Source organism: Harpia harpyja, chromosome 4 (genome assembly GCF_026419915.1).
Source record: "Harpia harpyja isolate bHarHar1 chromosome 4, bHarHar1 primary haplotype, whole genome shotgun sequence".
In the NCBI taxonomy this organism is placed as follows: Eukaryota; Metazoa; Chordata; class Aves; order Accipitriformes; family Accipitridae; genus Harpia; species Harpia harpyja.
In genome coordinates, this window is record NC_068943.1 from 60,925,222 (window position 1) to 60,937,557 (window position 12,336).

Here is a 12,336-nt window from a genome sequence, read left to right on the forward strand (position 1 = left end):
GCGTAGTTTTCCGATCCCCGGGACGCCGGCCCTGCTGACGGCGCAGGGCGCCGGTGGCCGGCGGCGCCCCGGCGGCCGCAGCCGTTAGCGGGGCACGTGCCGCCCGCCTCCTGCGGCGGGCGCCGAGAGGCGGGCGTTTACCTCTCCCGGCCCTACCTGGCCGCTCCCGAAACGCGGGCCTCGGCGGCCTCCCGGTGCGCGCCCGGCCGCCGTAAGCGCCGCGGGGAGCCTGCGGCACCCTCCGTCCCCTCCTTCCGCCGTAGCTCCCGGCTTTACTGCCCCTGGGGGCCCACCGGCCCCTCTCGCTCTGCCGCCTCGGTGGCCCTCGGGGACCGGGCCCGGCGGGGCGGGGCAGGGGTAGGGGTGTGTCCTGCTCCCTGCCCGGGGCTGCGGGGTCTTCTCTCCTCTCTGGGGCGGTGGCGGCTCACTCTCCTGGCTGGTCCCGGGCCGGACGAGCCAGCAGCTCGGCTGCTGAGGAGCCATGGCACGGGAAGGTTTGCCGCTCCTCTTGCTGCTGGCGGCGCTCGGCAGCCGAGGCCAGCCGCCGCCGCCGCCGCCGCCACAGAGAGGTACGGGGAGCGGGGAGCCCGTGCCTCACTCGCCCCGGCCGGGGCCGCGGAGGACGTAGAGGGGGAGGCGGCCCTGCCACCGGCTCGGGAGTCCTTGTGGTGACGGGAGGGTCGGGGGCACAGGCGCGGAGCGTGACAAGTAACCCCCAGCCTGTAGAGGGGACTCGGCGGCGGGACGCTGCCGGGGCACCGCCGCTGGGACCCCGGCCGGGCCGAGGAGGGCTTCCGTGGCGCCGGGAGCGCAGCCCGTGGTGGGGGTCGCGGCCTCCCACCTCGCCGAGGTGCGGCGGGGAGCCGGGCGGGGAGCTGCAGCGCGCCCCCGTTACTCCCTGTCTCCCGCTCGCTCTTCCCCGTTAACTCTCACACGCAGGCTTTGATATAAGAGGCAAAGTCGCGGTTCAGAGCGTGGCAGATGAGCTGCGCTGTGACTGAACACGGAGGGGCAAATCGTGCCTACTGTTATTATAGTCTAGGGACGACAGGACGACGTGTCCTGGTCCCCGAAGCGGCCTTACATAGTCTTTACAGGCTGATCCGTTGGCAGCCCTCTCTCTCCCCGTGTTGTGCCCGCCTGTTGGCATCTCTGTGATTAGGGGAAGCTTGGTAGGCTGTATTGAAACAAATGCGGGCTGCTCGGGCTGCTTTTACTTAAGGTGACAATTTGATGCACTTACCCAGTCACAAAGCTTTTCTCGGTGTTAAAAACTAGCCACGACTGGAGTGGGAACAGAATCAATCGTACCCTGCACGAGTAGTCAATGTCTTACACGTGCAATCACCTTCCATTATGCAGTGTTTAGGTGTGTTGACAGTAAGGGGTTTTTTGTTTGTTTGCTTTTTCAATTAGTGTTATGTGGAAAGATCAAAAAGGGGGATGTACAGGTATGGGAGAAACAAACTTTATTAAATTTATCAGCTCTCATAGGAAATCCTTAAAACCATTCTTCAGCTCACAGTATTCCTTCTGGTGCCTGCATTTGCTGCTCTTTACATTTTTGGCCTTGCTAAAAAGAATTCAGTAAGGAGATACCATGGGCGTGTTAAAATAAAATTAAGGCCCCTGGAATAACAGCTAGCTTCTATTTGACCTTGATGTCACAGTATAGGCTGAACACTTTGGATGAGGAATTTTTAGGGTTTACTTTGCAAAACATGATGCGCTGTCATTTTGTGAAAAAAGTGTCTCAAGCAGCTGACTCCTTAATACTAATTTTACTGTGTGAGGATAAACGACAGTTGATCAAGTATCTCTGTAGATAAAAACTCATCCAGAATTAGACTGTGTTTAGATGATGACTTTTTGGTAAACATTGAAGACTGAGATTTTAAAAGTAGACAATTTAAGGTATAATACACCATGCATTTTCCTCTTGCTTTTTTTTCTTTTTCTTTCCCCCCCTGCCAGCTAATTAATTTGTGAGCTAGAAAAATACTGGTTTGGAATTTCTTTTAATAATCTCTCTCTCTCTCCCCCTCCCTCCCTCTCTCTCTCTCTCACACACACACACACACAGACACTTTTGGAGAATGTCCTTTTCTTTATGCAGTATCTTGGGTTTTTTAACCTCTGCAGTGAAGGGATATGATCATTATTTTCCTTTTAAATTAGAAGTGGGTGTCTTGGGCATTCATCTGCTGCATCGCTGGTGTTATGTTATAACTGAGTTCTGGTAATTCAGTGAGGCGCACCAGGACTTTTAATTAAATGTTAATAATGTGATGATGGGACCTTCTAAACCTCACAGTTGAATTCAGGTGCTGGCCTGCCAAATTTTTAAGCCATTTACTCTCTTCTAAATTTCTTTCTAAGATCTGTTACAGCTGCTAGGAGGTGCTAGCACTATGTAGATACCACTGTGTTGCCCTGGCAAAGAGGTAATGAACTCCACTCTAATGCAAAAAGTTTGAAAGTCTGACTTCTTTGAAGTCCTGGGGGATTTTTAACATATACAAGAATGTTACTAGACCCATGCTTTATACCTTAGACTTACAACTTTTGTTTTTCCACTTAATAGTTATTTGGTAATAACCATAATGTTGGATGGTAAGTATTGCTCTCTAATTGTTAGCACCAGTCGGATGTCTGTGGAGAAAATTATGTAACAGAGCTGCAATGCTTTGAAAAACAGTATTTGAGACATCACAATGAATTCCCATGTTGTTTTTTAGAACAGAACACTTCAAGAACATTTTGCACCTCAAAGATGAGAACAGTCTGTAATTCTGTTGGTTTTGTTGTGGTTTTTTTTTTTATTTATTTTTAAGTTGGTAGAAGATTTACTGTGGTCAGAAACCTGGAGTTAATTTAATTTTTTTTTTTTTCAGCTACACGTGTTATTTGTTCTTCTGTTGTTTGAACACTAAGTAGTCATGTAGAATTTCTCATAAAATGGAAGAATCAGAACCAGAAAGGCATGTGCATTCTATAACTGTTTCTTAACGCTATGCAAAACTTGCAGTTAAGGCAAACTTACTGAAGTGCTATGTAATGTTCCTTTTGATTCTTGAACCTTGCTTCATCCTCTTTCCTGTGGAATGTGGGAGCAACAAAATAGTAGTAGTTTAGAAAGGAATGAAAAACTTGCTTTTGATCTTGAAGAATTCATCCTTTTATTAAAAGTTGTAAGTATCTATCATGGGAGAGTACTGAAGCTATGTATCTGTGAAAGGTGTGAGTAGTAGGGACAGGGCTAAGGAACATACACTGCACAGTAACCTGATCTGTGGTGTCAGCTGCTGACATCAGTGGAGATAACTCATGGAGTACGGGTGTTTCTTAGCATCTCACAAATTGGAAGTGTAAGTTGACTCCAAGAGGTGAAGTATATAGGATGCTTATAAAGTCAAAGTGAAATTTCTCACTCGAAAGAGAAATGAGGGGTGAATGTCAACCTAGTGTTAGCAGAATATGACTGGTGGCAGTCTTTTAGGCAATGGATGGTGGCATGTTGGTCAGTACTTTTAAGTCTGTCTGTAGGTGTAGGTTTTTTAAACGAGTTTTCAGAGTTCAAAATTGTTATCTTTGTGTTATCTCATGGAAATAAGGAGTTACAGGATTCCTTCCCGCATACGTACATGTATGCGTATTGTACACTGTACTCTGAAAAGTCAAGAGAGAAGGATAATGGAACATAATTTTAATATTTCACATATTAAGATTGAAGAATGTTGTGTGGACTTAGATTCTTTATTTCTGGAGACAAAAAAACAGATGCTTTTTTAATCTGTTATTAATCTGTTATTAATTTTTTAAATTAATTTTTAATCTGTTAAAGCAAAAGTCAAGTCTCCTATTTCTTAATAGGAACCTCTTTAGAGTAAGTTCAGTCTTCAAAAACGACCAACCCCGCCCCTGGTGAAGTCTTGCTATAGAGAGCATTTCCATCATGGCTGATGGCATTTAAACATTCAAAACATTCTGCTGACTTTATTTGGAGAATGGTGCTTGTAAATTATTTAGTTGGTATTGGAAAGAATAACGTTGGTAAATTTGCATTCTACTTTCCTGCGAGAACAGGGCTTAGTGATTGCTCTGTTTATCAGCTTGTTCTCACCTAAATAAATTTTGAAGCCGTTGTCCAATATCAACTAAATGTGAAAGCAATGTAGAAATCTTTAAGATAATCACTGAAAATCAATGGCTATTTGGGAGAAAGAGTGCCAAAGTACTTTCTCTTCCATGAGAGGAAAGGTAGAATTTAGCCATTATCTAATCCATTCAGTCTGGTTGGTCAACATATATAGGGCTCTAGCTTCAAGAATGTGAAGGAGAATATGTCCGTTATGGAGGGCAGGCGTATTACAATGTGTAAAATTCTGTGTATAATTTAAAAAAAAAAAAAAAGGAGTTCCTTAATCCAATTTCAGGATTTTGTAACAGGTAACAAGCCTTGGTCACTCAAGATGTACTGCAGTATAGTATGTTCTGTGTATACCCTTTTTACATTAATTCTATCTGCTACTAAATGTTTTTGCAGATAAACTTTTGGTGATCTGGAAATTAGGATTTTTGTTTGTTTGTTTTAGATGTATTTATACGAGACCAATACTGATCAGTTCTAGAAACTCTCTTAGGAGTATTTAGTGCTGCCTGATCAATAGGGATTAAGCAGCCCCAAAATTTTGGGAGATGCTGATCTCAAAAATATGCTGTGATGGCTGCTAACTTTTTACTTCAAAGTTGTTGTCCATATTATTTTCTTACAGTTTAATAACTGGTTGAGAAAGTGAAAGCAGAGGGTATTAATATGTGTTTCAGGTTTAGAATGTGAGAAAGGAAAACATAGTAATTAAGGGCCAACGTAACGTATTAGAAATAGGTAGAATTGCCCAGACTGACTGCAGACATGAATTTGTGTGTTTTTTGTGTACATGCTTTAACTTGAAATAACCACAGCTAAACTGAATGAGGTAGGTCTTGTACAAGAATGTGTGAATTCCTCCAAGCAAAAAATAAAAACATAAGATGCACTTTATGTTTAAACTCCTTATTATTAATTTTTCTCCTACAAGTTTTTTACAAGAGTCTTTCTTATTAGGCTTGAAATACTAAAGTCAGAACAGTGGTTCTTTAACCTGTTCCAAAAATCCGCTTTAAAATAATACAGCAAACAATCATTTTTAATTAATTCAGGCTGGAGGAAGGAATCCACCCACACATGTTCTAATTCTTATCCAGCTACTTGGACTGACAGTTTTTGGAGATTATAGTATTTTGGAATAAGAGGCAGCATGGATTCCTGGTGCAGGGTTGCCCCCCCTCTTTTTTCTCCTGAAGTCCAGACTCCTTACACTTGTAGGTCAGGAATGGTGATAGGACACAAATACATGCAAATGTGAACCAGTGTGCATACCTGATTATCTCATTTTCTTTCCCAAATGTTTTCTTAGATAATAAGCCGTTAATTACTGGATGTTTTTCTCCTGAATGAGGGTTCTGTCTAGAATATCTGAGAGCTTATATGTCACACGCTAACAACTCAGGCCACACTAACAGTAATACAGACCAAGCCTTGCTTGCAGAAGTAAAATACACCCAAATATGTCATGTTTGCTAAACTTTATATTGACTCCATCCATGTCTTTGAAACAAGAAGGGGAATTCTTTGGTGTTTGCCAGTAAAGCTAGTTCATGAGCTGGCTCATGCTGATGACTACATGTTATTTATTCTCTTGTACCAGCTACTGTAGTTGATAGCCGATTCCTAGTTCCTGCTTTTCCACAGTCTTCATGTTCTCCTCAATCTGAAAATGTAGATAAGAGAGGTACTGAAGAAAATGGCAGGCAATGGTGTTGGACCACTTCTGTTCCATGGATAAGGTAGAGATTTGACCCTTCTTCTTTTTTAATTTTTTTTTATGATTTATTTTGATTAGAAAAATGATAAGATTTTCAGAAAAAGGAACTTGAATTTGTGTGATTTTTGTTCTGAGAAGTAACGGAGAGATCTCAGGATTCTTGCAAAACTCAAAACAAATAACTGTTACTACCCTCAATTTTTTCAGCAGTTCAGTCTCCATTAGTTATACCTTACTATCACAAGGATTTTCCTAGGACTCTGTTTCCTGCCAGATTCCTCTAGCAGACATTATCTTTGAATCAGACCTTGTAATAACATTAGGCTGTAAAGCAGCTGTAGCAGTATTATGCCAGGGAACTCTTGTGAAACCTCAGGAAGAATAATGAAAATTCCTGCAGAGTGGATTATCCAAATACCATTACAACGCCTTGTTCTGTCCCAACTGACATGTGTATCTACTACTGTCATAATTCATGGATTTAAGATGTAATAAAAAAGAAAATTACCAAAAAGTGAACAAAATAGGATTAAACAAAATTATTTTTATAGCTATATAATTTTTCTTTTAATGGCAAATGACTATATCTTGCCATTCTTCACCTACCCCAATGAGTGGGGGCAGTCTTTGAAGCCACTTAGAAAGAAGAAGAATTCATCAGAAAAGTTTGGAAAATTCCTCTAAACATAGTATATATTTCCCCCTGCTACGGGAAAATGGAGCAAAGCTGGGGGCTGGCAAACGAGGACTTAGAGGTGCAAGAAAAAGAAATCAGAAGCACTGTTTTTCTGCACACTTCCAGTGAGAGTTGAGTTAGGGTTTAATTTGGTTTTCTACGTTATACACCAGCTCCTCAGATGAACCCTGAGAGTTTTAGATGCTGCTTTCACTCAGGCTACCTTTAGGTTTTGATGGAAGATGCTGAACATGGCAATGTATTCCTCTGTTTATGCTAGCTGCTCAACAGCCTGTAATCCTGTTCCACAGAAATATCTGGATAATCTCTGTTATAGGGACATGCATTATATATTAACTTTCCTGGAGTATATCCTGCACTAAGAATGCAGAACTACTGCTGTACATTTGTTGCTTAATAACTTTTAGGCTGGAAGAAGGAATAAATAAATAGCATTATTTGTACATATTACTGTGTTTCTAAATATGTATGATCAAATACTATGTCGCAGTGATAAGTATTTTGTGCATTTTCTGAACTCATCTGTGATGGTAGGGAATATGAGTAGTCTGGATTTCTCTGAAAGCCAGAGAGCTCTATGAAAGAAGAAGAAATCCATGCCTTTTAAAGAATGCAAAGTAACATAAATAAAACATACAGGGCTTTTGAACTTGATATTTGAAACCACCAGGAATAGAACATGTATGTTTTTGCAAATCCCAGAGCTGGTGATTTGAGTGTGATGCAGTTGCATATCTGATTTAGTTGTGTGAATTATGCATGCATTTTTTGTAGTGGCAACAAAAAGATGATTGCAGAGCATGAGAAGTACGCTTCATGTGTTTAACCCTGAGCTGTCATAGACAATACTGAGTTTGTTAATATTACCTGAAAAAATAAATTCTTGGTACCATATCATCCCTGGGGATAATTTTTTAGTCACCTTTTACAACAATTGTGGAAACTCCCCAGTTGTGAATATAAGAATTCCCATATGCAGTACATGCCATAAAACAGAGTATGTTTCTCATCAGCTTTTGATTTTGGTATAATTGGAGAATATTTTCTATTCATCATTCCTTTTTAAAGAAGAATGAGCCCTCACACAAAAAGGTTTTCTTTACCATGGGAAAAAACCCCACACATTTAACTGAAAAATATATTTGTAATATGCACACTGAATTCTTCTCTTAAGCACGGTGTCTTTTTACAGCTGGGCACAGCCTTCTAAATTAGTTCCATTGTACTAAGGTTGTGTGCTGTGTGGGTTTAGGGTCTGTGTAAGTGTGGTGCTCCCTCCCAGTCACTTTTGGTATGGTTATATAGTAAATATGACAAATATTTTCTAAATTCAGAGTAGGTGGGAAGCTTTTACATGCATACCCTGTAATCATTGATTATGCGTGCAGCTTCGGTTTCCTCACCCAGCTGCAGCTTTGACATGGAGAATAAGGTAGTCATTTTCCAGCAAAATTAATAGTTAAATGCTCGTATCAACTTCATAGCTTGTTAACTAGAGGGGAAAATACACTGAGCGTGCTTGCCATATTGGTAGGGGTTATTTAAAGTGGCTTTGAAGCTCATAGTTTAATTGGTGAAAGAACTTTTGTGACGTAGAAAAGTGATGTGGAAAACAACAACATTAATAACAACCACAGTCGTCATCATCATCATCAAGAGTTTGAGTCAGTTCTTGGGGAAATAAGACACTGTCCCAGAAGAATAAAGTGGAACTTAAGTTGTTACACTGAGTCATTTGTCTATTCATTGAAGATACACCTTATCACTTGGTCACTATTGTTACACTCATTATTTCACTTCTGGCTGTCCTCCTTAGATGATAATATATAAAAGGGATCAACTGATGCAGCTGTGTTCTAAGGTATTGGTTCTTCATGATAGTAACACATCTGTGGCTGTTTGTACAGTACTTAGCTTCCACTTACAATATCTATTTGTCCCAAAATATCTATTTAAAACTTATGTGATTCAGAGGTAGTGATAGGTTCTTATGCAACTACTTGTTTTGCTGGTCTGCTTTTTGCCTTCACGTGTTGTCTTTCATCTTGGTTAAGTCCTGTAATATAACTCAAGATAGTAAAATTACATGTATGGCACTAGTAAGCAAGAGATCAGTGCTTGGTTTAGTATGTTACTTTGGACAGAGAGTAAAACTGTGTGTATAGTTCTTTACACAGTGCTTCTATGTTTTTCATTATCTATACAAAATCTGTTGTTTATTTTAGTCATTTGTGGCTTTTAATTTGAACACATGGCTTACTGATACATGTACAGTTTGACAGTGCTCATCTTAAAAACATTGCTTGAGGAACGTAAGGTACTTTTTGAGGGGAAAAGTTTGAGAGAGAAGGCTATTTATGTCTGTCTGTAAGAATGAAAATAAAAATAGTTAGGTATTCTGTGAGATGACTGCTAATAAACCAAGCTTTTTGCTTCAGGAATTAACCTTTGCTGATATTAAGCCTTGTCTCTGTATTCCAGGCTCTTTAGGATTAAAATAGAAGTGCCGTATAGACAGAAGGTGATACACTGCTGGATCACATGTATAAAGTAGTTCAAGAGAAAAATTGTGTTGATGAGCAACTACTAAGAGATATACAGTAATTTATACAGATAAATAAACACAATTTCTGATTGTGTTTAGCATTATAGAGGACACAGAAGCTAATGCCCTCAGGGTTTTGATCCAAACAGCAGATACAGGAGGATAGAAATGCTGATTTATTAAGTTATCAACTCTGGGTATAGGATTTGTTGTTGGCATGAAAATGTTTGTGGCATCAGCTTACATATAGATTGGTTAAGGCTGATGAGTGGTATCAGCTCAGTAGCTCTAGGGGAAATAGGTATTTGAATCTGAGATTTATGGAAGGATGTAAAGAACTTGGTGTGAAAGTGCTGATAGAGTAATGACATTATATAACTGATTGTTGAACAGGTTATATGAACAGCCTCATTGGGGGGGAAATGGAAGCTCGCAAATATGATCCTAATGTTTAAAAAGGCCTCACAGTGAACTTGTAACTATAGTTTTAGAACTGAACACAGTCATAGACGTGATAAAGAACAGAATTAGTGAATACAAGGATAAATATGTTGTGCTGGCAAGAGCCAGAGTGGCTTTTGTGTATTATATGGATAAGCCTTCAAAGTATTTGTATAAGGCATATTGATAAGGGCTATAGAAGAGCATTTGAGAATATGCCCAAGTATCTTAAACTACGGTATCATAGAAAAAAGAAGTCCATTTATGGAAGAATTCACAAAGGTCTTGACAAGCTATGTGCCTGGCTGGGATGGAATTAGTCTTAAATTGAATTGATAGATATGAACATTAGTTATATTGAAAGCTAGTCAGTAATTTGTTGTAATACTAGTAGTGGTCTGCAGAGCCTCTTTCCTTCAATTAACATGAGAAAATGCAACATTCAGTTAAACAGGGTGTAGCCAGTTTCTTAAGGCTCAGTTACTAAAGATCCAGTAAGTAGCAAGTGTTCTGCCTTATCTAATTGTAAGCCTGTATAAGTCCTCAGGAATTCCAGTTCTACAGACGATCATTTATAGACCATCACTTTTCATGTGAATCTCTCCATCTTTATGGAAGATGGGATAATTTGTAGGCAGTCTGCTTCAAAAATGGTGAAATCTGTTGTAGCTCGAATATAGAATCTGCTTTTAATCTCCTACGTCAGTTCTGTGCATTTGTGAAACAAACCAGTTGCACATTTCTCATGCAAGAAATTTTCATTGTCTCACTTTTCCTTCATTTTAGTTGTAAATATTTTCATAGGAAGACTTATGCCTGGAAACATGAAGAATGACAGCACAGAAAATTCAACTGCACAGGCAGTTTGAGTAAGTTAGGAAAAGTAAGGCTTAAGCAGTTTTGATATAAGTTGTTGCCCTAGCTTGTTGGTAAATTCAAAGTGAAAACAACTCCTACTATAACATGCATAATGTGGACTGTAACTACTGCCTGTCTTCCTCTGTTATTACCAGTCTTTATTTATGTTTATATGTTGCTGCTATAACAACAGAGAGTTTTCTTCCCAGTAACTGTTGCATGGGATATCAGTTTTGTGCAAAAGAAGCTGAGTGGCTGAGTAGTGTGTGCCTAAGATTACTTGACAGACACCCAGGGTCAAATGTGACTGGAGGAGCATTTGTACTGCTCAGGTGCATGACTTTGAACATGATGTGTGAAGGGCACTGTTTTAGACTTGTCTTGTCCCATAGAATAGAGTTGTTTCTAGGAATTAGAAGGAGTTTTGGCTTCATGGTATGAAAATAAGTATTTCCAATTAGTTGAAAATCTGTTGATGAATTAACCCATTAATTGATCTAAGTAGCTCTGTAATATAACATTTAGTTTCAAAGTGAGTCAACATTATTAAGACAATCTAGAATGAGATGAAATTACTCTGCTCAATCTGTTTTATAAACTCGAGTAATTATTAAATTTTGTGTTTAAAAGCCATTATATTCTGCACAGCAGACCTTTAAATCACTTCTGGAATTAGTTTAAAAATGTAGCATTTGTCTACAGTATGACACTTCCTGTACAATTATTTTATAGAAGTGAAACAGAACTTATGTATTCCCTGCTAAACCAAATCCACACAGAGTCCAAGAAAATAATTTTCTCTCATTCACTACCTGGTTTTCCTTTATGGCTGTTAGTTGAAATATCTGAGTAAAATACCTAATATCGCGTGATGTATACTCATTTTAGTGTGAAAGTTAGGTTTGTTTGAAGTTACGGTGAAATTCTTACTGACTTCCTCGTGGCAGGAATTTCATTCCCAGTCCTTATAAAGGGAGCATACAACCCAGAACACGACATTTTGTTCTGTCTTAATGTTCTGCTGAACATATGTGTGTGTAAGCAGTTTATTTCTACAATGAGTGGAAGAACCAAGAGGAGCCAGAGGGTCCCAGAGCTGTCAGAATGAATAGTTAAACTGAAGGATTAGCTATAGTTGAAAACTAGGGAGTGAGTTGCTACAGAGAGCTACTAAGCATTTAGCATTTTTTCCTGTTTAAATGAGGCTTTGTTTCTAACTTTGTATCAGCTCCCTTGACTTTATAGCAAATAGTTCACAAAAACAATTAGCTTTTAAGATAAACTAATTGTGGAAATGGCATGCAAGGGGAAGTTCTTTAAAATTACATACACAGATCCATAGTAATCTATTCTGTTAGGAATTAAACTTTTCTGTGTCCAAACTGAGATATTTTCATTGTATTGGCTGGACTGAAGAAACAGCTGTTCTAAATCTGTGAGGATTGGCATGTCATCAGATGGTACTTATAGAATCCCACTCTTCTGATTCATGAACATTAATCACTCTTACATGTGCACTTACGAGCGTATGGAAGTTTTATGAAAAACTTGACCAGTGGTAATTTCAAATAGGTATATAATTCTTTATGCACAAATAATTCTTGTAATTTTTACCCGTGCAAAGACACTTCAGCAAGGGATTCAGCCTTAATTGGATAAAGTGTCTTAAGAAGTAAGCTCAAGGTCTTAGAGGCTTATTCTAGAAGAATTTAGATTCATTTTTATTAGCAAAGCTTATTGTATCTGGCATCTTATTTTAGATTTTAAGGTGGATTTAATGTGCAAGAGTGTATTTAGGCTTATGGGACCTAAAGAGATTTTAAGATATGATGCTTCTTGGTCTTAGTTTCCACTAGGAGATATAATTAGCATGAAAAAAAAAGTGAGTATTTGTTTGGATTTATTTATTTATTTAAATTAGTGAACAC

At 39.4% G+C, this 12,336-nt stretch overlaps 1 protein-coding gene across 5 annotated transcripts in view; it reads left to right on the forward strand.

Annotated features, from left to right (window-relative positions):
• Positions 1-424: 424 nt before the first annotated feature.
• The window catches only part of LAMA2 (laminin subunit alpha 2), a 385,301-nt gene continuing 373,389 nt past the window's right edge, over positions 425-12,336 (forward strand). For all 5 annotated transcript variants that reach the window (XM_052784294.1, XM_052784299.1, XM_052784296.1 and 2 more), the window contains exon 1: positions 425-569. In XM_052784294.1, coding sequence (XP_052640254.1) covers positions 482-569 — 88 coding nt within the window. In that variant the 5' untranslated portion in view covers positions 425-481. The remainder of the gene's footprint in view (positions 570-12,336) is intronic.